Genomic DNA, 26,137 nt, shown 5'->3' on the forward strand with positions numbered 1-26,137 from the left:
AAGATCTAACACCCTTTCTCTTAGTAATAGGAACATCAAGATCATTGATGATAGGAGAATCAACATTGAGAGGAACAGGCATATCAATAGGAGCAAGTGTACCTGGCTGATGAGAAGGATCTGCCTCTGGCGAATCCGATGATGTTGGTTGCATAGTGTCAGGTTCCACGACTCTTGAACTCTATTGGCTTTTATGGCGACGACGAAAGACACGGAATGGAGGAGGATCGGGTAAAGGAGGTAGTTGAGTTTGAGCCGCCTGTTTCTCCTCAACCCTACTCTCCCCCTGAGGAGAAACCGAGAAGAAATGTTGATTCTCAAAGAAGGATACATCAATGGAAACATAGTACTTGCGAGAGGTAGGATCATAGCAATGATACCCCTTTTGAGATAAAGGGTAACCAAGGAAAACACAAGGAATAACCCAAGGATCAAGCTTACCTCGAGTAGGGGACAAGTTATGGACAAAGCAACGACACCCAAAAACACGCATCGGAATGGTGGACAACGGAGCTGTAGGAAACAGAAGCTGGTGTGGGGCCTTATACTCTAGTAACCGAAATGGCATACGGTTGATGATGTATGTAGCACACAAAACTGCATCCATCCAAAAACGTTTTGGCACATTCATATGAATTAATAAGCCACGAGCTACTTCGAGAAGGTGACGGTTCTTTCATTTAGCAACACTGTTTTGTTGGGGTGTTCGTTTGGAACTGAGTGAACACCACGCGTTAAAAGCCTTTCACAATTTTTGGCAGTTCATCTCTAGATCGCATAGGGTAAGCCCAAGTGTATCTAGAGTAATCATCAATCAAGGTAATGAAGTACTCATATCCAGCCTCAGTGGGTAGAGTAACAGGGCCCCAAACATCAGAATAAGCAATATGAAATGGAAATTCAGATCTTTTTTTTTCTCAAAGGTAAAGAACTTCTACACTGTTTACTCAATTGACATGTCTGACACTGTAACTGACTCACTGACAAGGATTCAAACAACTTTGGGAACATAACTTTTAATGACTCAAAAGAAAGATGACCAAGACGAATATGCCATAAATAGGCTCGACTCTCATTGGACAAACTCATGGACTCTATAGCCACAAGACCAACTTTATTCTCCAACACGTAGAGACCATTCACCATGCTTCCTCTACCAATCGTCTTCCCTGAGGCCAAATCCTGAAACACACATGAAGACGGAAAAAAAGTGACTGAACAGTTCAAGGAGTGAGTTATACTACTAATGGACAACAAATTTATAGGTAATTTCGGAACATGCATTACATTAGAAAGGGTAAGGCCAAGTGGGAGAGGTATGGTACCTTGGCCAGCTATGGTAGAGAAAGAACCATCAGCTAGTCTCACCTTATCTCTCCCAAAGAGAAGGTTATATGTCTGAAATAAATTTGACTTACCGGTCATGTGGTTTGAGGCTCCAGAGTCAATAACCCAAGGAGAATCAGTGGTATGAGATGACACATGGAAGGCAATGGCAGCGTTACCTGATGTAGATGCGAAAGAGGTAGAGGGAGTAGGACCAGAATCTATCTGGCGGAGAGTCCTATCATACAATTCCAAATGGTCACGAAAGGAGTTGATAATCTCTTCCTTAGGGTCAGAACTGGGATTCCTCTCCTGAGTTACCAATGGACTAGTCTTTGGAGATGCCATATTAGCTGAGTTGTACTTTTTTTGATTTTGTTGACTTGGTTTCTTGCCCTGATCAGGTGTTGACTTCTTACCCAATTCCTGTGCCCATTTAGGTTTTCCATGGAGATCCCAACATATATCTCTAGTGTGTCTTGTCTTCTGGCAGTGAGTGCACCAAAGTTTACTCTTATCATCTGCTCTCTTCTGAGAGCCACCTTTCTTAAAAGCACCTTCGACAGTTGTATCTGAATTTCCCCGGACAGCTAGGGCAACTAACTCTCCCTCTACACAATTCATCACACTTCTTCTACTCTCTTCTAACTACACTAAGGCATACACCTCCTGAACTGATGGCAAGTCTTTATTACCCAAGATCTGCACCCTGATGGACTCATATGAAGGATTCAGCCCTAGGAGGAAGGCAAAGACCCGTTGCTGAGATACAAGTGACTTATACGCCTTTGCATCTTCATCACACTTCCAATTCACATTCTGGTAGTGATCAAGTTCTTTCCATATCGATGCCAAATCAGAATAGTACATCGAGAGACTCCTCTCCCCTTGCTTGCAAGTAGAGGATTCAGCTTGCAGTTGGTATATCTTGGTATAGTGTCTCTGCTCTGAATAGGTGGACTTTGCTTGTTCCCATATCTCACAAGCAGTTTCAGCCCACATAAAAGTCTTCCTTACCTGTGGCAGCATAGAAACCAAGAACCATGACATCACCATACTATTCTCTTGGTTCCACCTATCATATTCAGCACTTCCGCTCTTCGGTTCCTTCACTCTCCCATTGATGTATCATATTTTCCCCCTAGCAGTGATGTAGAGTTTTATTCCCCTAGACCACTAAAGGTAGTTCAGACCATCAAAGGGAATAACAGCCATGAGGAAATTCATATCCATTCCCCCACTCACTCCATTGTGGCTCCCTGAAATCTCTGAAGTAGCAGAACTCTTAGATGACATGGTAAACACAAAGTTTTTTTTATCTAAACTCTCAACTTAGGATCCCTCCTTATATCGACAAAAGCTCCACACACATCAGTTCTGGACTTAATTTGAGCACAAAAAACAGCACCAATTTCCAAAGAAGAACTATGACGAGACTAATTTTCAGATCTGCATGAAGAACAGTCCCAGCCTACTGGTTTTTCAGTAAGTTCTACTACAGCATTAATCAATAAGAGAGATCCTAACACACATGAAATCAGACTAACGAGCAGAGAAAACAGGTCATCTATGACCTACAATCACCTTTTCACAGGTACAGGATCACACGATCCAACAAATAAAAAAAAAGGTATAACCCTCACAAAAGTCTGCCGACATTCAGTGGTTTGGATTCATTTGTTCTCCACTTGGTACACGACCAAGGAAAGAAATAAAAGAAGAAAGAAAACTTTAGGGTTGTACCAGTTGCAGATCTGATTTGATCAGCCCAGATTCAGTCCTCTGTTCCGCCCAGATTCAGCAACTTGAAGAGAAAGACTTGGTCGCCCAGATTCAACAGCCTTGCTCTGATACCATATTGGCAATAAATCCGACTGAAATATGAGGAAGTAGAGAAGAGAAGGGAAGAAAAGAGAAAAGAAGAAGAAAGGAAGAAGAAAAGGTTTGGAGCAATGGAATAGTGCTGGCGGCGCCAGCTTCTATTATATTATATAGGGCGGCAGAAATAAGAAGGGAAAAGACTCTTGTGCCCCTGCTGTAAGTACAATAACAGAAATAACAGAAAATAAAAAAAAATGCTTTGACTAGCCAAACAGACCCTAACACAAATAACTAAATTATTTCAACAAATAGCATATCCAATACCTTGTCTAGCTGTGCTCTTGCCATATCCAGGTAACATGGTGAAACTCCTTGTGAAATACTCAGAAACAAGTGTAAGATATTAGACAATTGAATGGAGATTCTATGTAGTGTGGTATTGTCATGACCTACTTTATTGTTCTTATAAATAATGCAATTATTTTTTTTTTTAGATTTTTTTCTTAACCTGGAAATCTTGTGTTTTTTTTTTCAATAATATAGTGTGGTTGCACATGCAGACCACCAGAGTCTACAAGGAAAGGGATCATGCTGAAGTCGAATTCATTGTAAGCTGTTTTCTTGTAAACTGATCCATAACGGATATACTTATTGGTATTTGTGACAAAGTTATTCACTTGCTTTTTTGTGGTAATGGTGTTATTTGAGCTCTATTCAACTATAATCTTCTCAATTTAGGTTGGACCAATACCTGTCGATGATGGAATTGGGAAAGAGATTGCAACTCAAATCACAACAACCATGAATTCAAACAAAACATTTTATACAGATTCTAATGGACGTGACTTTATTAAAAGGGTATGTTGTTAGCATTGCAAAATCTTGTACTCTTTTACCTCTATCCAGTGATTATGGTTATGGCATAGTTCTTCAATTTGGTTGCAAGATGAAAATATTGATTAGTTAATTTCTAGAACCACTTATATGTAGTTCTATTGAAAGGAGAAATATACTATGGGAAACAAATTAGTCTTCTAGTTTAAGGTGTGTCAAGGAGTAAATTGATGCTTGAATTACACTACCTAATTTTATGTATATACATTGATTACATTCTTATTTGTATCAAATTTAAATATGTATTTTGGTTTGCAGATTCGTGATTATAGGACAGACTGGGAACTTCAAGTGGATCAACCTGTTGCTGGAAATTATTACCCAGTATGTTTCCTTTATAAGTGGAACATTTGCATATTTTCCTTCATATTGATGCACAGTTATCAGTATGCCTACTTTGACAGTACGGGTAATGCAAAATTTGAGGTTGTAAATGTTGCACTTTTATGCCATAAAGGTTGTACCCCATTTTTAAAAGATTTTCAGCTAGGTGTATAATGGTCTAGGGTGCAACATTTAGGGTGAATATAGCCCTATATTGTTTTTGTGGTGCCAGTACCATGAAGCATGCTTTGTACCATATAAATTCTCTGATTTATATGGTACCATGATAGGCAATATGTTTATATGGTACATGATTTATATGTTTGTACCATACGCTGAATATATGCTTTGTACCCACGGTTATAACCAGTCAATATGTTGAAATGAAACATGATAGGCATGTGGATAAATTTAGTGCATATGGTTATCAGTTTTCTTTGTCACTCTGATAGCAGATGATATTTCAAAAATCAAGAGAGAGAGAGAGAAAGATGTTTACCATTAGTTGTTAGCAAAATTGTTGTAAGTTTATGTAAACATTATCTCTTTATCCGCACATAGCTAACTTTTTTTCTTTTGCTTTCAGATTAATCTTGGAATTTATATAGAAGATAACCAAACAGAACTATCAGTTTTGGTAGACCGATCTGTGGGAGGATCCAGCATAGTTGATGGACAAATAGAACTGATGCTCCATAGGTTTGTTCTGCCATCTCCAATGCTTGAACTTCTTGATAACATATTATTATTGTATTATGTTCTAATGCATAAGATTCATAATGATCAATTTCTGCATGCATCATATGTTATCAGTTGTGTGATCTTAATTTCTCCTTGTTGAATAGGAGGTTAATTCATGATGATTCTCGAGGTGTTGGAGAGGTATTAGATGAAAAAGTGTGTGTACTAAATGAATGCACAGGATTAACGGTAAGCACATCCTAATAAACTCTAACAAGCATGAAAAAGAGAGCTTGTTCATGACTTTGTTATCACTTCTCTGACCAATGAAAAAGAACTTTATTGGATAAGTATTGTAATGATAGGCATGAAAAAGTGAGCTTGTTCATGACTTTGTTCTCACTTCTAAATGAATGCTCAGGATTAATGGTAAGCATATCCTAATAAACTCTAACAAGCATGAAAAAGAGAGCTTGTTCATGACTTTGTTCTCACTTCTCTGACTGATGAAAAAGAACTTTGTTGGATTAGTAATGTGATGATAAGCATGAAAAATAAAAGAACAAGATCACTATCTCATTCTGGTCAAATATAACTCTTGAATCCACAAGAAAATGGAGAAAATTCTCAGAGAAAAAACTTAAACTTCATTGAATCACAAAATCTTTGTAGTGCCCCCTATCTCATTCTGGTTAGAAGAAGTGATTTGTTACAAGTGAAAGGGGATAAAAGAACCAGGGGTAGACCAAGAAGGACATGGGTAGTAGTAAGAAATGATTTAAGCACTAATAATTCAAGAGTTGATATGGATTTAAATAGAATGGATTGGTGAAACAGGATTCATATAGCTGACCCCATATAGTTGGGATAAGGCATGGATGATGATGATGATGAGATCTCATTATTTATTGCTACCAATCCAAAATCAACTCCAATAATTGGGATATTTATTGCATTTGGGATATTTATAGCTGACCCCATATAGTTGAGATATTTATTGCATTTGTGATTTCTTTAACCATTTCTGTTTTAGTTCTTAATTGGCTTAATGATCCATATATTCTTAGTTAACTTATTATATTATCATTCCAATAATTCCTAAACCTGGTTCTTTAAAATCTGTGGAGAATTCTGTATTCCTTGATTTGTCCTAGATCAAAATTTCTTGCAGCATCTACCTCTTATTATTTGTGTACGTTTCTTCAGGTTCAAGGAAGATTTTATCTCAGAATTGACCCTCTAGGAGAAGGTTCTAAGTGGCGGCGCTCAGTTGGCCAAGAGATATACTCTCCATTCCTTCTAGCCTTTACAGAACAGGTAAAAGATACCTTGATACCTTGATGTTGATTTATTTTCACTGCTTGGGTGTTGGTGGGGATGGTGGTGCTTAGCAACCAGTTGCTTTTTGCAGGATGCAGGTAACTGGACAAGTTCTCATGTATCAACTTTTTCTGCAATGGATCCTTCCTACAGTTTACCTGATAATGTTGCAATAATTACTCTTCAAGTATGTCTTTGTCTCCTTCCCTTGTCTTGAATTGCAAGAAAAAAAATCTAATATTTTAGTATGTAAAGAAAGAAATGCTAATGCGAGTCCTGCACCACCATCAGGCACTATGTTATATAGTGAAACATAAAGGGTCACCACCCAATGTTAACCTGGCTATTCTTGCACAAAGTAGCCACTCTTGTACTTGGATCCATATTTTCATTCTTGTCAGCCCAAGATGTTTCAATGTCTCCAACCTTGATATTGTCTGGAGAAAGAAAACTTAGATAAAGCTCTAAGAAATTTAATGATTCTCCATTGTATCTCTTTTCCCCATTAACCTAGTTGTTTTTTTCCTGTCCAAACTCTGCAGGAGCTTGAAGATGGAAATGTTCTCCTTCGGTTGGCCCACCTATATGAGGTATTAAATTTCTCTCTGCCCATCTTTTAGAAACTATGGCATTCTCATTGTACATGAAACATAAACTTTATCTCACCAACCATTCTTTATTTTTGGTAACTATACAAATAAAACTGCTTCCAAGCATTCATATTTTAGTCCATTGCTTAAATGATATTCTTCTTTTTTCCTTTATAGGTAAGATAACTGTGTTTTATTAATATTGAAAACGGAAAGTGTGTTAAAGATAGGAGGCTGAGATGGCCTCCTTACACCAGCCATTTAAACATAAGTACATCATGAAATCAGTGTAAAGAATTCATGATCTGCTATTAGTGCCTTGCTAACTCTATCTACTTGGAATAAAAATCAGATATCATTGTCTCCTTGAACTCTTTGTGAGCTATAGCTGCATAGCATGATGACAGAGCTAATCTCTTTGCAAATTCGATGCAATGGACATGATTTACTTCACAAAGATCTTTTTGTTACATTACAAATGGCTTTTCTTTTTATTTGTTTCGTTTTCTTTTTTCTTTTCTTTTTTTGGAGAGGAGGCTGAGCTGTTCAATTCAAGTTAAGGAAAAAAAAGCAACCAAAATTATTTGTTCTTAGTTGAAAGAGCATATATAATGTAAGTTGGGGCTAGATTCATATACCAGTGTCTGTAGGTTATAGTGCCAACCATGAAGAAACACCAATATCTGCTTGTTTTCTGTTCTCGTCTCCATTTGGGATGGGTTCTTTCTAAATTTGATTGTTTTGATATGAATTCCAGATTTCCATGGAAAATCTGGGTTTCAGCCATTTTCGAATTCATCAGCTTGATTGCCCGAATTGCATCTATTTGTTTGATTTCAGTTTCTAGAAATTTTCCATACTAGATCTCAATAATTTTCATTAAAATAAAGAAACTCATGTTTATCTTTTAATTTCTTTTTTGCAAAGGGAAGGTATTTATTTATTAGTGAAGGTGATTCATAGTATTGGCAGTCCATGGATTTTGACAAATTCTAAGCTAAAGAAAACTTATGTTTTAAGACGGGAAACAGTCTTAACAACTCCAACTTCCCCTAGATTACCCAACAAAATCACCAAATTTTGTTGGTTTTCTTTTAGTGCTCTAGGTTTACTTTATAACTGTAGTATTCTAAACATATTTCTGTTGGGTGTAATGATCTGTCCAAGATTGGAGAGGACAAGGATCTTTCAGTAATGGCAAGGGTGGAACTGAAAAAGTTGTTTGCAGACAAGAAGGTAGATGCAACCAGTACATGACATTGAATTTGTCTTGTCACCAGTGACCATCTAAAGTCATTCTCATAGAGTTCCGTTTTATTTTCTTCAGATCAGCAAAATAACAGAGATGAGCTTATCTTCTAACCAAGAAAGAGCTGAGATGGAAAAGAAGAAGTTAGTTTGGAAAGTAGATGCTCCCCAGGAAGAAGCAAAGGTGTTGAGGGGAGGACCCGTTGATCCTGTGAGGTTGGTGGTGGAGCTGGGCCCCATGGAAATCCGCACCTTCATTATCAATTTCAAATACATATTCTTGGTCAATACGGTTGATGGGTGATAGGCTTCTTTACCTAACCCAGAAGCTTGTGTATTCAAAACTTGTCTATTTGCGTGAAATCCTCTTCTTTATAGTGGCTGTAGTAACTTTCTGCATTATGATGAATTGGCTATCAAATGTTGGTAAGTTAATGCCTAAATAAAACAGCCCACATTAATCATATAGGGGTACAAGAATTACTGTTATTTCCTTTTCTGGTACACTTGTTTTAGCATGTAGTGTAAATAGATACACCCTTCCTGGTTCCTACTGCGGTTATTTCTTTTAGGCATATTGATGGCATAAGAAGATTGATCAAGACCAGTGCTATGATATGATGGTTCGCTTCTAGTTAAAACTTGAAAGGTGTTGCATACATACACGCACACATGTATAACCAATATTGTACCCTGGTATTGACCCATCAATCTTCTTTTTTTTTTTTTTTTTTTCTAACTTCTTTTTGGATCCTAGATTATTCTCACTTTCTGATGTGGGGATTTCAGAAGCTGACTCTTGCTTCTGAGTCTTTTTTTTTCCTGGTAAGCTTGCAATCCATCAATCTTCTTCTTCTTCTTCTTCTTGGCTTCTGACTTTCTGAGTCCACCTTGCAATCCATTATATTTGAAATATGGATGTTAGATCCTAGGGCCTTCAATACATTCTATTTTGTATTGACAAACGCTACTCTGCCTTCTATCTTGTAATATTGTACCCCGTCTCGTCTGTGGAGATCAATGTTTCTATGAAAATGTTGGTTTCACTTCATTGAGGAGGTTTCTGTTATGCGCTTAGCAAGTCATTGTTGAGAGTCTGGATTTCCTCCCCACGGAGTGGTCCTCGCAGTACTGGCAGTCGTGCATTGAACGTCTCCCATGTATGAAAATATACAAGTACAGGAGATGTGCGGCTGCAACGTGCTTTGAATTGGCCTTGCAGGTTGCAGCTTTTGCCTCCCTTCAGTAATGCAACGGTTAACCTGCTTTTTTTCACGATCCCATTTCCATTTGGCCTGCGCTACCGTCTACTGTGCTTGTATGCAGATCGGAGAGATTCATCCACTTGGCAAGTCATTTGTTCTCCGATTGAAAACTGGCCAACACAATTACATGAGCGAAGAGGTAATCTCGACTCCACTCAACTCAGCCTGTGTATATATCTTTTGGTAGGGGAGAAAAGATCCATGATACGCGCATACCTTGATTCGAACTGAACAATCACAACTCACAGATAAAAGTGGACAACGGATGGTCTGGACTCTGAATTAATGCACTGTTGCCACGATACAGGCATACCGTTATGGGTGGAACATTTAGAATTTTAGATAATTAGATACACGTCGCCAGTTAAAAGTTGTGGTCTTCACGTGGGAAGAGTCGTATACATGTGATGATGTGACCTATGAAGCGCACCACATTTCCTTCCAATGAGGTTCCATTCCATTGTCCTCGGCGCACCATATACAGGAGTTCCGGTCAACCGTGTGATATGGTACAGCAAAAACGCGGTACAAGCCTTAGCCCACAATCAGATCGGCTCAAAATCCGGACTTGGGTCAACTGCTAGAGTCAGTCGAATTCGATTTAGTTCCCGGGTCGAACCAGTCAGGGTCCAGTTCCTGGGTCGAACAGTCCTACTGTTCGAACCGAATGGATGGCCTGTTTTGACCAAAAAAATAAAAATAAAAATAATAAATAAATAAAAACCGCTCAAACTGGTAAACGGTTTGATCATCCGGGTCAGTGGTTTGCAGACCAAATCAACAGTTTTGGGAGAAATAACGGTTCTGGGGTAAAATTGAACCGGTCACCTGACTGGTCCCGATTTTTTTGGTCCAACCATCTGGTCCACTTCGGTTTTGAAAACCATGGATCAAATAACTTTTCCCTGTGGGAGGGATAATCAGGGTTTAGTGTGCTCTGGGAGGCTCGCATTGATCTGGAATTAATCTTAATGAGGGAAATGATATTGCATTGAAGAAGTAGCTTCAGCAACCCACATTGTGCCACGCACATTAATTATCAAAATGTGATCAAATCAAGGTTTTTAAAACCGACCCGGACAATGAACCAGTCAGGGGTCTAGTTTTCAGGTCGAACAATCCAATCGTTCGAACTGAATGGACGGCCCATTTTGACAAAAAAATAAAAACCGTTCAAACTTATATATGGTTTGATCGCTCGGGTCAGTGATTTATAGACCAAATCAACAGTTTTGGAGGAAATAACGGTTCTAGGGTAAAACGGAACCAGTCACCTGATTGGTTTCTGATTTTTTTGGTCTAACCGTCTGGTCCGATCTGGTTTTGAAAACCATGGATCAAATAACTTTTCCCCATAGGAGGGATAAGCAGGGTTTAGTATGCTCAGGAAGGCTCGAACATTTTCAACATTTTCTGTATGTGCATGTTTTCATTCATTGGAGATGTTTCCTTATACAGAGTTGTGGCAAGTTTTTATTGGAAATCCAAATTCCAATAAAAAGGGTTTGAGAGACCAGGCTCATAATGTTGTTTCTTGATTAACTATTAGGCCTATCCTTTGTGCGATTCCAAAATGATACAAACCAATGTCCAAAATCTTGAATCATTTTTGTTTAATTTGAATTCAGATTTCTTCACAGAATTTTTCTTACGTCAATTTCACAGCACTTGTAGCCCTCTCTCTCTCTCTCTCTCTCTAGGCTGTACTCTGAACTATGTACACTCGTAAGTCGTAGCCTGTACCAGTAATAATTGATAATAAAATAATAAGCTAAAATAAAAATGGATTTTTATTGATCAGTCCACTCCAATAGTGCCATGCCCATATACGGACGGGTGGGTATTGGTGTTATAAGTGAGATTTAGAATTGTGAGGTGGAGTACAGTATAATTTTTAATAAACAGTATATTTCTACTAAAATAAAAGCATCTATCAGGTATCAATCACCAGGGCAGACTCGGGATGGAAGACGAGTCCGTTCGCCACCATCAAAAAGGCTCGCCCACTTGATTTAAAGTTTCCTTTCCTTTGCCTTTCAGGAAAGGTAAACTAAACCTTATCTGAAATCATTTCGACATTTGTAGAACCCAAGCATATATTGGACCCACACTGGAAGCGACTTTTGATTTCATTTTGATCCAGAGCAAACAAAGCGGTAGGAGACGAACACAATTTTGGCTTCTTCGTCGCTGTTTCCGCTTTCATCTCATCCTTCCAACTGCTCTGCTTTTGTTTATAGTCTCGGAGCTTGAATGCTCGGATTGGAATTTTCATGGCGATCGGAGTGCTGTTTTTTCTGTCTGTCTTCGCGGGTTTTCTCTGCGCGGATTCTGAGTACATCGCTTACAACACATCTCAGAGGATAGTTCCTGGAAAAATTAATGTCCATTTGGTACCGCACACGCATGATGACGTCGGATGGTTGAAGACAGTCGATCAGTACTACGTTGGTTCTAACAATTCCATTCAGGTCTCTCGTTCATATTTCTTGGCATTTCATGTTCTCCCGTCCCGTCTCTTATTTGCTGTCAGTTAAAACTGACATTAAAACATAAAATGTTGCTTCTTTCAATTTATTTTGTAGGTGGCATGCGTTCAGAATGTATTGGATTCCCTAATTCCAGCTTTACTGGCCGACAAGAATCGGAAATTCATTTATGTTGAACAGGCAAGAATATCTTTTTTTCGATAGTGAATTAAAAGTTAGTTTTGATTGTCATGTTCTTAGAATGCATAGCGATTATCATCGGCTTTGTTCATTTGAAGCAGGCATTTTTCCAACGTTGGTGGAGGGACCAAAGTGAGGCAGTCCAGAGTATAGTCAAGCAGCTCATCAGCTCGGGTCAACTAGAGCTCATGTACTATGTCATTTAAGCTTTGCATTGTCTACTTGTTTTAAAAAAATTAACAATGTTGGCATTATTCTTTCTTTTTATTTTTCATTATTATTATTAGTTGTTCAGAGGTTCCCAACGAACATTGTAACATGGTGGTTGCTTTTGTTCATTTTACCAGTTCTCATTATTAGGCAAGCCTGTACGCGCAGAAAACTCACTCTTTTTCTTACTGGGTCTGTTGGATTTTTGGCTTCCACAGAAATGGTGGGATGTGCATGCATGATGAGGCAACAACTCATTACATTGACATGATTGATCAGACAACTCTGGGGCATCGATTTATCAAGCAGGAATTTGGTGTGACTCCTAGAATTGGTTGGCAAATCGATCCCTTTGGACACTCTGCAGTGCAAGCTTACTTGTTGGGTGCAGAGGTATATCTTATCGATATCTGTACTCTATTCCTGAAATAGGTCTTCTAGTCTCTGATCTTATTAGGTTTTCAACCTCCCTTGTTGATGTAGGTTGGATTTGACTCTCTTTTCTTTGCTCGGATTGATTATCAAGACAGATCTAAGAGAAGTAATGAAAAGAGTCTTGAGTTTGTTTGGCAGGGTTCAAAGACTCTTGGTTCATCTGCACAGGTGATATTATGTTGCTGGTGTAAGTGTCTTGGATTTATGTAATTGGGGTCAAGAAACGGATGCCAGTTGTTGGTTTCAGTGTTGCATACCTGTAATTAATTGTCTGTCTAGTTATCTGAAAAGTTTCCCTTTCCTTCCCAAGCCCATTCTTAGTGTTTGTTGCTTTCAATTTTTATTGTCCAGATTTTTGCTGGTGCATTCCATGCGGGTAATTATGAACCTCCCAGTGGATTTTACTTTGAAATTAATGATGATTCACCTATTGTTCAGGTAAATCCTAATAAGAATTCTCTAATCACTGCTTCACCACTAATTTGTTCAGAAGTTCACTGTATTTTTATTTTCTATTTTGAAGGATGACATCAATTTGTTTGATTACAATGTACAAGAGCGAGTCAATGACTTTGTAGCTGCTGCAGTAGTGCAGGTGAGCAGGAAATTTTGTTCTTAGCTCCATGTGTTAAATTTCTCGTTCAATTTATTTGCAAAGTCTACTTGCATCTCTTTTGAAACAGTTCTTTTTAACTTTCATTGTATGTATTTCCAACTCCAAGGGACTTATGACTTACCAAAAACTGTGTTCTTGTTTTTAGGCTAACAAAACTCGCACAAATCATATAATGTGGACCATGGGAACAGATTTCAAGTATCAATATGCACATACCTGGTTCCGGCAGATGGACAAACTTATTCATTATGTCAATAAGGTGGATGTGCCCTATCAATTTTCTATATGATAGTTGGATAAAGATAATAGGTGTGTAAATGTTTTCTTAGTTATTGTAGGTTATAATCACTTATGATATTGCTATTTCACACTCCAAAGTTATGCTTTTTTCCTAGTAACTATTTTGGGATTCACATGTTAAAGCATTGTGATTTGATACTTCAGATGCATGGGCTGAGAAAGACAAAACCAAGTAACATTACAAGAATTTCAAAGAATGAATCAAACACTGGACAGGCTGATTTAAAAGCCTTTCTCATTACTTTGGCCATCTAAGTGGTGCCGGTAAAGTCTTCAATTGATAGAATGATAGTAGTGTTAAAATTCACCAGACAATAATGATATTGAAGAAAAAGGTTGTTTCTTTTCATTCAAATAAACAAACACCATTATGTCATAACTTGCTAAAGAACGATAAGGTGTCAACATAGCCATGGTTAATCAGGGATGCATGTTGAGATTCCTGCGGAGTTAGATAGATTAGTGTGATCAATAATCTATCAGGAGATAATTAACTGAAGTGAAATTGCAATAAGATGTTCTTTGATTAATGAGATTCGGTGCAGTGATCTAATATATCAGTGTAAGATATGCATCTCCATACTTGATGAAAGATGGTAGCATCTGAAGAACTTGTCAATGAAAGATGGTTTTTTCTGCTGCATCATTCTTAGCATTTTATGTGTTTCACCCCATTTTTTATAACTTTGGAATCTAGATTTGCTCAACTTTTTATCACTCATGCTGTTACGTTCCCTAGACTCTTAGTTAGGTGCTCCTTCTTCTCCTTGGGTAAGTAAAGTTATTCATAAGCCTATTTGTTTACCAAAATACCCATTTTTCATTTTTGTCTGTCTTGTTCCGTACCTATCTACCTGACTTCTTTCTAGTTGACTTCGGAAGGTAATTTATTGAAATGTTTCCTTTAGTGGTTTCATGTTTTTCTTTTGACATCTTATATCCCAAAAATCTAATAGCTTTCCCTGTTATTAAAATTCTTAATTCTTGTAGGATGGCCGTGTTAATGCTCTCTATTCAACCCCATCGATTTACACTGATGCAAAATATGCAACAAATAAATCTTGGCCAATAAAGACAGATGACTTCTTCCCGTGAGTTAAAAATTTTGAATTTACAAGAAATTATTCACTTATTTCCTATTTTCACCTCTACTTAAAAACTGAAACATGCAATTATCAGATATGCAGATCGTGCAAATGCTTACTGGACAGGATACTTTACCAGCAGACCAGCCATTAAACGCTATGTCAGAATGCTAAGTGGTTACTACCTGGTATATTTTTGTATCTATTCTGATTTATATTGAAGATTAGGACATTATGGTCTTCTTGCAGTTTCCAAATCTTTATTGCTCATGAGATTTTTGTGTCAAACCAGGCTGCAAAACAATTGGAATTTTTTGTGGGTAGGAACAATCTAGGGCCCAAAACAGACACACTAGCTGATGCTTTGGCCATTGTTCAGCATCATGATGCAGTTACTGGCACAGAAAAGCAACATGTGGCTAATGATTATGCAAAACGACTATCAATGGGTTATGAGGAGGTAATATTTTCTGTTTATGCAGAATATTCTCCTTTTTTATCAAAATATGAATTTCAAAATCTTTTATCATCATTTCTACTTTATCCTGTTAAGCTTTAACATACTTTGCTTTGTTTTGTAGGCTAAGGAATTGGTTGCATCTTCACTTGCCTGCTTGGCAAATTCAAAACTAATTACTGGATGCGGAAAATCAACAGCTAAGTTAGAACAGGTCAAGGACAGCGAACTTTTATGCTAGTTGGGTGTTTCTACATCATAGTTTGAAAAGAGTGCACTTCCTCTTGTAATTAATGTTCTTCTTAGAAGAATCTTGTGATATGCACCTCTAAGAATTGTTGGACAAAATTTTGCCATGACATTCTATGCTCATTTTAACCAACTGAAGCTTCTTTTTTCATTTTTCCTTTTGCAGTTATTCTAATTTATTTAGATGGGCTTCACTTGATGATGTTTAATGCATGTAGGATTTTTTAAAACAAATCCTTAATTTCTCTGCTAGGTGTACATTGAACAAGATTTTTTATTTGGCTTTCCTGCAACCACTTGATTCACCTCATAACTGGAAATGCTATTATTTTGTATGTACGGATGACCACTTCATTGTGGTACAAGTTACAACTAACTCAATCAAGGTTTGTAGTAACATGAGAACTGAAGAGAAAGTGCATCTGCATCCACAGGTAACGGTGACCTAAAGAATCATCTGTTATATGAAGATCTGCAAAAAGAAAAAAAGAAGCCTGCAATCGCAATCCATGACCTACTTAGATGACTGATAAAAATGACTTTGATAGATGACCTAAATGCAAATCCTAAGCTCTGACCAGGAAGGTTAGATTCCAACCAAGAAAACTCAGAGGATTTTCCACTTCAAACAAGAATGCATACAGATTCTGTATACCAATCAGAAAAGGCTTATATAAGAAATGTCTATCTATATGTTTGTTTCCATGGCACTGAACTATGCTTTGGGGATTTAGGAGTAGCAGGAGCCCTTCAGTTTATAATTGTTTTGTCTAAGATAGAATTCAAGGCACAGTGTCCTAATGTCTTGAAGCATTTCTTGCTTTTGGCCTTCCTATGAGATTGATGAATTGTTTGTAATTTTGTATATTTTTCTAAATTTGTATAGATATGCTTTTAATGCTCTAATAAGGTTTTCTACTTTTAAGCAACTCCTTTTAGTGTATACGTATGCATAAGAATTTGTTGGTATCTTATACCAACTACTTCATTTGTTTGAATTGATTTATACATATAAAATTGGATAAACTGTGGTTCATTGTAAGATAATATTTACTTCCAATCTTAGTTGATTCTATTTTAAATCTTAAAGACCTGTATTTCTGGTTTGCTATATGTGATAGAGAAGGAAGAAGGAAGGTTTATATATTTGGGAGAATAGAGTGGTTGCCTTGATCAGCTCATTCTAACCTTTTAATTAACTCAATACAAAACCAAAGATTGTAAAATTACATCTTTGACCTTAATTCACCATGCCTCTTATTACATTGATTTTCTTTACTTAAAGAATAAGAATATTGTTCATTTGGGGAAGATAAGGTACAATGGAAGAACAAAAAGGATCTTCTAAACATTCCGTCATGGTTATCTAGGCATTGTTCATGTGACTAGCCTACGACATATAGAGGAAAAGGAGCATGTGTTGTGTTCTTTTTTTCCCTATTTTGCCGCTTGTAATTGGTCTTATCAACTGTTGCATATACTCATAGCACAATAGAAACAAGTTCCTTGTTTGCCTTACTGCCCCTTTCATGAAAATAGTATTGAATATTTGAATCCATGATGTAATGGCATTTTTCTTTTCAGTTTTTTTTTTTTCAACACAGCACAATAGAAAGAAGTTCATGTAATAAGGAATACATCTTTCTTTTGGAGTTGAGTGAAGCCTGGGATGTCATATGGCTGCATCTAGGCTTTGGGATGGCACCTTGCATTGACTCTCTCTTGAAAGCCTTGTTTTCATTGTTTTAGTACCATAAGAGTTAATAGATACTATTTTTAAAATGATTGTTTTTTTACCAATAACTAAAACAGAATCATTAATTTAAAACAAATAGGTTTAATGATGAAGAAAGGGATAGATAAATTCTCTTACTTCTCCCTTACTAAATACATGTTTACAACAAAGCCCAAAAAATTTGGCTCCTTCACACCCCTTGTTTAGCCAATGTATCAGCAAAGGAATTAGCATCTCTTTTCACCCATTGTAGAGTAACATCCATTCCTTGCAACAGCCACTTGATTCTCCTTTTCTCATAAATGTAGCCCCATCAACCAGCATCCTCTTCCTTTTGTAGCCAATTTATAACTAGCTTTGAATCCCCTTCAGTTGACAGCTTACAGATGTGCAGCTCCTTAGCTTTTTGAATTCCTTCCATGACAGCCATTATCTCAGTCCCCAACAAATCACCCACCTCAACTGGACTTGAGTAGAGAGCAATAATTCTTTCCTTAATCATTTTTTAAGACTCCTCCAATGCCTGGAGGACCTAGATTTCCTTTACTACTTCCATCAAAATTCATCTTTATGAAACCACTAGAAGGTGAGGACCAAGATGGCCTAACAACATCCTTGAGGGGAGCAGAATCAGCCCCTCCACTTTGTCATCAAGTAACCAGCAGGATTCTCCTCAAAGAGTTTCAAGGACTTCACCCAACAGACCACTCTAATAGTAATGACTTCAATTTGGGCATCCATACTCCTCTCTTTTTCTGAGAAGGTTCCCAAGTTGTCCAACAAACAACCACCCTTGTACACCTCCATAGAGTTCTTTCCCTCTTCTTCAGCCATCTAACAAATTTAGAGGCAAACATGCTTTGTACACTTGGCAGGAGGCTCTACTTACACCCAAACAAAGGAAGAAATTGTTCCCAAATTGAAGAAGCAAAGGGGTATTAGATTAATAAGTGATAGCAAGTCTCACCATTGGCCTTATAGAGAGAACACCAGTGGGGGGGATAGGCACCAATTACATCTTTTTCTTTGAAGTAAATTATAGGTGTTAATTCTTTCCAGAAACACTTACCAGCAAAAACATCCTATCCTAGGCGGAATAGGTTCGCTCCAAACCTCCTTTACAAGAAAAGGCAGTTAAAAACTATCACCTGACTGCATTGAGGACAAAAAGAATGAGGCACAGGCAAAGGAACCAAAGGAAGAAAGAGTCCAAATCCAACTATCCCTTTTTGAAGGATCCAAGAACACCCCTTCAAGACCTTGGAGAAGAGTTAAAACACTACTTATTTCAGACTCATGGAGGCTTCTTCTAAAACCCAGGTCCCAATCAAACCCAAACCTTAAGTTGGTTTAGAAAATTTTAGGCATGAATACACATCCTATTCTCAGTTTTGAATAGAAAATACAAATGAACTGATACATGTCATTTCTTTTCAGTGTCCTCTTCTGAATATTAGTTATTGTCCTCCATCAGAAGCTGATTTGTCGCATGGCAAAAGCTTGGTATGGTTGACATTTTATCTTCTGTTACTTCTTTTTTCATTCAGTAGAGCTACTAATTACTTCTCTGTTTTTTACTACATTTCTAATTTTTTCTTGTTAGGTTGTTATTATCTACAATTCTCTTGGGTGGAAGAGAGAGGATGTTGTCCGGATTCCTGTAAGTAAATCCATTTTGTTCTGTGCACCCATATAATCTTTTTAGATGTTTGTTTTATGCCTGAAGAGTAACTTTGGCGGGCTTGTATTGAGATGTTGTCATAAGCATTGTTATTCTAGAGGCTCTCATGGGCCACCTATCAAATCTAAGGAGTAGGAAGACTGTTTCTTGTTTATTTTTGTTTCTCAGCATCTAAGCCTTGTCCTAACTATATAAGGGTTTTTTTTCTCCTATTAATAAATCTCTTTTGATACTGTTACTGATAATAAGATTCTTTTAGACGTTTTTTCTTCTTGTTTCAAGTGCTTGGCACCTGTTATGGAGAATCAAATGCCATGGATATAAGTTGGAAATTATTTTTGTTTTTATTTATTTTTTTTCAACCTTGATGTCCAGGTGGAGTGCAGCCACCTTAGATTTTAAAAGATTACATGTAGAACTTTTTTTTTGGGGGGGGGGTTGAATAAAGGGTATGTTGGACATAAAGGATTTACTGCTATGGAATCAGCATTCCACCTATGTAATGTCTGATATGTAATGTTTTGATTTTATGATTTAATGAATGAAAGTTACCATTTCCTATCAAATAAATAAATAAATAAATAAAGAATTCACTGCTCAAAGAAAGCTATTGACCATCCAAAAAAAAATATAGAGAATATATAGAACTCTGAACATTCAGAGAACCAACCTGATGGTTGATATCAGCTCCTGAAAGACCTAAACTACAACCGCTACCAAAATACAAAATAATGGATCTGTCATTTTCCATTGGTAAGAAACTCGATCAATTAATATAGGAGTCAAGTGGATAAATGTGGAATTTTTTAATTTTTATGTATTTTTTAGATAGTAAGGCTATTTTTGTCATTTTATAGATTGCCTGTGGAATTCATCCTACTTGTCCGATTTTCTGGTCATGGTTGTTATGTTACCAAAAAAAAGTTTCAAAGTCACTGGTTAAATAGTTTAGGCATTATTGAGCTTTCTTATAAAAAAAAAAAATCTTCAATCTGTTCAGCTAACTATTACATGGTAACCACCCAGTTTTATCATTGATACAGATTTTTAGGCCTATGTCATTCTTTTATTGTTACTTGATGTATGTTCTCTGATTCCAAGGTATTTATTTTTTTGTCAGGCACAGTACATAGCCCATAAGATAGTCAGAATATTTTAATATGTAAAAATGTTCTTGCATACTTCCTTTCCAGTAGAAAGTAATCATTTTTAAATATCTTAGCTATTATTTTGTAATTTCTACTCACATGGTAAAATTTGATTCAGGTTATTGGTGAATCAATTACTGTTCAAGATTCCAATGGAAGAGAAATTGAATCCCAACTATTGCCTATAGTCAATACCTCTGTGAACATAAGAAATTACCATGTTAAAGCGTACTTGGGTAAATACCCAAGTGATACACCTAAATATTGGCTTGCTTTTTCTGCATCTGTACCAGCTCTTGGTTTCAGCACTTATATTGTGTCAAGTGCCAAACGGACAGGTTAAGGCATTTCAGCATATTTAATGCTTTTATACCTGCAGTTGTGATTACAGAACAAACTGTTCATGACTGACATCAACCTACATATTCTTTTTTTTTTTATATTGACAGATGCCATTTCAACCATATCAACACCATCTTCATTAGGAGATGAAAATGGTACCATAGAAGTGGGACAAGGGAATTTAAAGCTTATGTACTCTATAGATGAAGGCAAACTTACTCAGTATGTTAACACACGAAGTCTGGTAGGTTAAGGTTGGCGATGCTTTGTTTGCATTATTTACTATCTTTTTTTTTGTATGTTTATTAAATTTCCTCAAAACAATTTCCATTTCCATAAACATGGTACAATTTTAGTGTTATTATTACTGTTTTATTGTTAATACATCTTGTAATATTCAATAGTCCTTGTCTTGTGTTTTTCTTCTCTTTTATTTGTTCCTCTTTCTTGAATTTTTACTCTTATATTTAAAACCGACTTAACGTGTTTGTACTCTATTATTGAAGGTCAAGGCACCGGTAGAGCAATCATTCAGCTTTTATACTGGATACAATGGAACTGACAAAGATCCTCAGGTAGTTAGAGTTTTCTTGGAAAAGTTTCTCCTATACTATAGTTCTTAACATTTTGTGTTGCATCTTAAATTTCTTGAATAAGATTTCTGATTTAAAAAGCATATAAAGGAGTAACTGTTGATATTAATATTGATTAACATGTGAAATTTTTGCTGCTTGTTCAAGGCTTCTGGAGCCTATGTCTTCCGCCCAAATGGTACATTTCCAATAAAATCTAATGGACAGGTAGACCATTCATTCTGTAGTATATAACTTATGCATAACTATTGAAATCATATACGATAGTTGGTGAAAAGCCTTTATTAAAAATATGCTTCTCAGATTTAGTGTCTGACAGCCAAAGAATTGTTTTATTGTTTCAGGTTCCTTTGACTGTTTTTAGGGGACCATTATTGGATGAAGTGCATCAACAAGTCAATCAGTGGATATATCAGGTGCTTTACCTGGTCAATCAATCATTGCATTTTGTGCATTCTTTTTCCTTATGGGTTCTATTTTGCTGGTCGTGAAACCAAAATATAACTATTGATTTTATCAGGTTGTCTCAGGACATGAGAATGCATAAGAAATTACAGTGCTAGAAAATTGGTTTTTAGACCAAATTTTAATTAATTAAAGGGTCAAAGTCTATGTATGTGAGCTACATTGAATACATAAATTTTAATTGAAAAGGTTTCTAAATGTTAGCTTGTTTTAGTTAGCTTAGACAGATACAAAAATATCCGAGATTTTTTTTTCTTTTTTGTCCAAGGGAGAGGATTGCAATCGCTTGATGGGTAAGAAGAAGACGAAATATATGCATCTGAAACACTATATGGAAACACAATTTTGATATTGAACAATTGAATAAGTTGTTTTAGAGTCATGGAATTTACCAGTAACTATCTGCCAGTACAATATCTTGGTATGTTTATCTACCTATAGATTATGCTTCTGCTTAATATAGTACCACATGCATATGCAGATCACCAGGGTGTACAAGGGAAAGGAGCATGCTGAAGTTGAATTCACTGTAAGATTGTCTCTTATATGAAGCAAATATTTTTCAGTACTATTAACAGAGTTTTAGGCTGTGTTTTTTATTGTTTTGCTTTGGAGCTTCAATCAGATTGTATCTTATATGAAGCAAATATTCTTCAGTACTATAAACATAGTTTTATGCTGTGTTTTTTATTTTTTATTTTTGCTTTGAAGCTTCAATCTTTGACAATCTCCTCAATTTTAGGTTGGCCCTATACCTGTTGATGATGGCATCGGAAAAGAGATTGTAACTCAAATTAAAACTACCATGAAGACCAATAAAACATTTTACACAGATTCCAATGGTCGTGACTTTATTAGAAGGGTGAGTTGCCCCCATGCCTCTTTGTGTATGTATATTAATCAGTGCACCAAGTATTCTTTATATGAGAACAAATCATTACAACCTAGGACGGTGGCATTAGTCTTATTCCTAATGCCTTAACAACTGAATCAACCTATAATTTGCATTCCATATTATGTTTGTACCCATTGAGTTAAGTAACTGCATTAATGTTAACTATAGTGGTAAGCTTGGGACATTAATAGTTTTCGAAATTGGGATATTAATAGTTAATAGATAACCTTTTTGACATAATTCTAGGGTGCTTAAGTATGCTTTGGTTATGAATTTCAAAAAGGATCCAGTGGATTGAAAATATTGGACTTTCCCATGCTCCAAACAACATGTCTGCTCTGCATTGAAGGAAGTTACAAAATATGCTATTTGTTTAGGTTCTAAGTATTGGGAATAATTAGATGGTTTAGAACTTTGATATTTGAAAAGAGTAGTCGCTTAAGATTGATCAGACACTCAAAAGAAGAAAAAAATAAGAAAAGAAGAGGGAGAGAGAGAGAGAGAGAGAGAGATTTTGATAAAAGAGAGTTGGGTTGATGTGTTTAAACAGCCGGCCCCCTCTTAAATCTATATACTAGTATCATACTTGTAAAAGGACTGAATTTCTTACATGGTAAGATAACATAAGATAACAAGATAAGATAAGATGAAGCTGAAAAAACACTAATCCTAATCTTATAAAAGACTGGTCCTAATCTTATCATAAAGAACTAATCCTAATCATAACTTATTGCTGACATACGAACAGTGGGGACCACCTTAGTGGGGTCCACATTAGTGTTCTCTACAAAAATTTAACTTCCATAAATTTATGTTTATATACCAATTTATTTATTTATTTATTTGCAGATTCGGGACTACAGAACAGATTGGGACCTGCAAGTGAACCAACCTGTTGCTGGAAATTATTACCCAGTATGTTTCCTTATTGAATCAGTTCATTTATTAAGCATAATAAAATGCTATTACTTGCTGCCTGCTCATACATATGAAATGTAGGTAAAAACTGTTTACTGTTTAAAGAAATAAAGATATAATGATCTTTCTAATTTATATCTTCATTTTTACCCATACGGCCATACCTATTTCTACTCGTCTTTTAAGCCCTTTTTCTGAACTAATCATAGAAATAATTTGGAAACCAAATCCATGATTTGATAATGTCTTTCTACTACATGTAACAGTTTTTTCTTTCCTTTTTTTTCCTATTTTCCAGATTAACCTTGGAATTTACATACAAGATAACATGACTGAGCTCTCAGTTTTGGTAGATAGATCAGTGGGTGGATCCAGCATAGTGGATGGAGAAATAGAGTTGATGCTTCATAGGTTTGTTCTTCCCTTTGCAAGTTTAATTTTCTTCATCAGCTGTGATTTTCAAATTTCCGTGTTCCATGTTTATCCATAAAGGTCATGATACTTAGCTTCGTTTGCACACCATAACTTATCAAATTTCTAATTTAGTTTTATCTTGTTTAATTGTATTATAGGAGGTTGCTTCATGATGATTCTAGAGGTGTTGCAGAGTCACTAGATGAAAAAATCTGTCTCCTAGATGAATGCAGAGGACTAGTGGTAAATCCATCCTTCCCTACTCTTCACAAAGCACATTGTTGCCCTTTGTCATCTTTGCTTAAATTAATTTCAAATGAACTAGTCTGAATTTGATGTTTTTATTTACTTCTCTGGTGGATTATCGTACCGTAAGTTAGTAACTTTCAAAAAAAGATGTTTTCCTGTAAAACGACCATGAATTAGTACCCTAAATTACATAAATGACATCTTTATCATTTTCAGAAAGTAGTTCAATTTCCACAACCATATATTTATAATCTATGGTAGTCCATGTATGCTTTTTAGAACTATTATTGCGAAAGCATATCCTATTAAAGAAGAAATGCTACGAGCATCTTTTCTTATCCTCTTCTTTTTTTTCTTTCTTTTGCTAACATAGGCCATGTTTCAATCCTTGATATTGTAATCCATGATTAACTATCTGAACTGTAACAACTATTCTTGTTAACAATAACTACTTTACATAACAACCCTCTCCAATATAGAGAATATGCAGTAGTTGCCTCTTATTGAAGTCAGTAATTTATTATTTAACAGATCCAAGGAAATTATTATCTGAGAATTGATCCTTTGGGAGAGGGTGCTAAATGGCGTCGTTCAGCTGGACAAGAGATATATTCCCCGTTTCTTTTAGCATTCACAGAGCAGGTTAAATAAATACAGTAAAGTATACTTGTTTCTGGGTTATGAATTTGTGACACACAGGTCATTTATTCGTTCTTTCTTTTTTTTTTTTTTTGTTCAGGATGGAGATAACTGGATAGGTTCTCATCTATCAAGTTTTTCAGGGATGGATCCCTCTTATACTTTACCTGATAATGTTGCAATGATAACTCTCCAGGTATTAATGTCATTCTATGTAAAAAAGAAAAACAAAACAGTTATTATCTTCATTCATGAAAAGTTAAAAATGACAAAAAAAAAAAAAAAACAAAAATGCTAATCAGAAAGCACTTGAAAGTAGTTTCAGACATTTTATTGGCATGCATTTCTAATTTAAAATTTTTGCTTTCATGAACTCTGCAGGAGATTGAAAGTGGAAAGGTTCTTCTTCGGTTGGCACATCTATATGAGGTCTTAGCTTTTCTCTTTGCTGTGTTAACTATTAGGAACTCTGTTATTGTACGAGTGGATCTCACTTAAATGTGGCTAAATTGTTGACCATTCCACATTTTATTCAAAGGTTTCACCCTGAAACAATTACAGCATTTTTGTGATGGTTCTGATTTGACCATTATGACAGTCACTCAGATCCAACAACCTTCTAGAATACACTTCTATTGCACATGAAGGGATGACTTTACATGCTCTTTCAATGTGTGATTGTGTGGTACAGCAGTAAAACTTCAAGGCAGCAGATCAAAATCTGGATTCAACCTCAAAGTAGTAACTAAAGGATAAACTAGATGACAGAAGATTGGAAGATAAAAGGGCTGAAGGCTGCTTTTCTGTTTGCCAGAGGAGTTAGCAAAAGAGAAATCCCCATTCCTAAGAGAAGATATCCAATAGTGCCTCAATGATTGAAACTCAGTGTATACCAGATCCTACTAAAAAATAGATTGTCTTCACCCACTACTAATTTCAACTGCCAACCAATATGAAAAATAACTATTTCCAGACTAGATGGAGATACCCTGAAAACCTACATAACATTCCTTAGGATTCACATGACTGTTTAAAATAAACTTACAATGACTAGTAACTCTTGAAAATACAACAGATTCAATAAGACTATTTAACATGGACGTTACTCTTGCTCAAATGGATACTTGCCGATTACTGCATCAGGTGCATGTGCCTCTGGCGCAGAAATCCACTTGTATCGACTGCAATTTGTTCCAAGATGACTTAAAGCTTCTATTTTATTAAGTGAAGTCCCAATTTAGATACCAATTTTTTTTTTTTTTGGAAAAGGTAAAGTAATATTTATTGAGAAAGAGATACACACAGGAGGATTAATCAAAAAAAAAAAGAGATACACACAGGAGGATTAATAAAAAAAAAAGGAGATACACACAGGAGGCTGAGATCAGTCCCAGAATAGGCTGACTGATCTAAAACAGCAAATACATGAACCATCAAGAAACAGAAAATAAAACATCTGACACATTACAGTTTCTAAACTCTGCAACCACAGACAGCCAAGAAATCAGCTTGCCCACTAACTTCTGAGATAGGTCCTCCAGACTTAGAAACTTATTATTGAAGACCCT

General features: G+C 36.1%; 2 protein-coding genes across 3 annotated transcripts in view; both read left to right on the plus strand.

Annotated features, from left to right (window-relative positions):
- Positions 1-8,668, plus strand: part of LOC148853365 (alpha-mannosidase At3g26720-like) — a 60,471-nt gene extending 51,803 nt beyond the window's left edge. The window contains exons 20-29 of the mRNA XM_088941314.1: positions 3,708-3,755; positions 3,886-4,005; positions 4,300-4,365; positions 4,952-5,064; positions 5,211-5,295; positions 6,253-6,363; positions 6,458-6,553; positions 6,909-6,956; positions 8,124-8,192; positions 8,284-8,668. Coding sequence (XP_088797440.1) covers positions 3,708-3,755; positions 3,886-4,005; positions 4,300-4,365; positions 4,952-5,064; positions 5,211-5,295; positions 6,253-6,363; positions 6,458-6,553; positions 6,909-6,956; positions 8,124-8,192; positions 8,284-8,508 — 981 coding nt within the window. The 3' untranslated portion in view covers positions 8,509-8,668. The remainder of the gene's footprint in view (positions 1-3,707; positions 3,756-3,885; positions 4,006-4,299; positions 4,366-4,951; positions 5,065-5,210; positions 5,296-6,252; positions 6,364-6,457; positions 6,554-6,908; positions 6,957-8,123; positions 8,193-8,283) is intronic.
- A 2,750-nt stretch (positions 8,669-11,418) lies between these two features.
- LOC148853366 (putative alpha-mannosidase At5g13980) overlaps positions 11,419-26,137 on the plus strand; it is a 33,017-nt gene continuing 18,298 nt past the window's right edge. For both annotated transcript variants that reach the window (XM_088941312.1, XM_088941313.1), the window contains exons 1-28: positions 11,419-11,625; positions 11,710-11,940; positions 12,055-12,138; positions 12,240-12,328; positions 12,567-12,741; positions 12,832-12,951; positions 13,135-13,221; positions 13,307-13,378; positions 13,545-13,658; positions 14,690-14,790; positions 14,879-14,972; positions 15,077-15,244; positions 15,366-15,455; positions 18,663-18,728; positions 18,829-18,885; positions 20,173-20,392; positions 20,504-20,640; positions 20,903-20,971; positions 21,137-21,196; positions 21,334-21,405; positions 21,936-21,983; positions 22,197-22,316; positions 23,199-23,264; positions 23,566-23,678; positions 23,840-23,924; positions 24,462-24,572; positions 24,670-24,765; positions 24,951-24,998. In XM_088941312.1, coding sequence (XP_088797438.1) covers positions 11,743-11,940; positions 12,055-12,138; positions 12,240-12,328; positions 12,567-12,741; positions 12,832-12,951; positions 13,135-13,221; positions 13,307-13,378; positions 13,545-13,658; positions 14,690-14,790; positions 14,879-14,972; positions 15,077-15,244; positions 15,366-15,455; positions 18,663-18,728; positions 18,829-18,885; positions 20,173-20,392; positions 20,504-20,640; positions 20,903-20,971; positions 21,137-21,196; positions 21,334-21,405; positions 21,936-21,983; positions 22,197-22,316; positions 23,199-23,264; positions 23,566-23,678; positions 23,840-23,924; positions 24,462-24,572; positions 24,670-24,765; positions 24,951-24,998 — 2,760 coding nt within the window. In that variant the 5' untranslated portion in view covers positions 11,419-11,625; positions 11,710-11,742. The remainder of the gene's footprint in view (positions 11,626-11,709; positions 11,941-12,054; positions 12,139-12,239; positions 12,329-12,566; positions 12,742-12,831; positions 12,952-13,134; positions 13,222-13,306; positions 13,379-13,544; positions 13,659-14,689; positions 14,791-14,878; positions 14,973-15,076; positions 15,245-15,365; positions 15,456-18,662; positions 18,729-18,828; positions 18,886-20,172; positions 20,393-20,503; positions 20,641-20,902; positions 20,972-21,136; positions 21,197-21,333; positions 21,406-21,935; positions 21,984-22,196; positions 22,317-23,198; positions 23,265-23,565; positions 23,679-23,839; positions 23,925-24,461; positions 24,573-24,669; positions 24,766-24,950; positions 24,999-26,137) is intronic.

This window comes from Nelumbo lutea, chromosome 4 (genome assembly GCF_056320005.1).
Source record: "Nelumbo lutea isolate HS-2025 chromosome 4, American lotus-T2T, whole genome shotgun sequence".
Lineage (NCBI taxonomy): Eukaryota > Viridiplantae > Streptophyta > Magnoliopsida > Proteales > Nelumbonaceae > Nelumbo > Nelumbo lutea.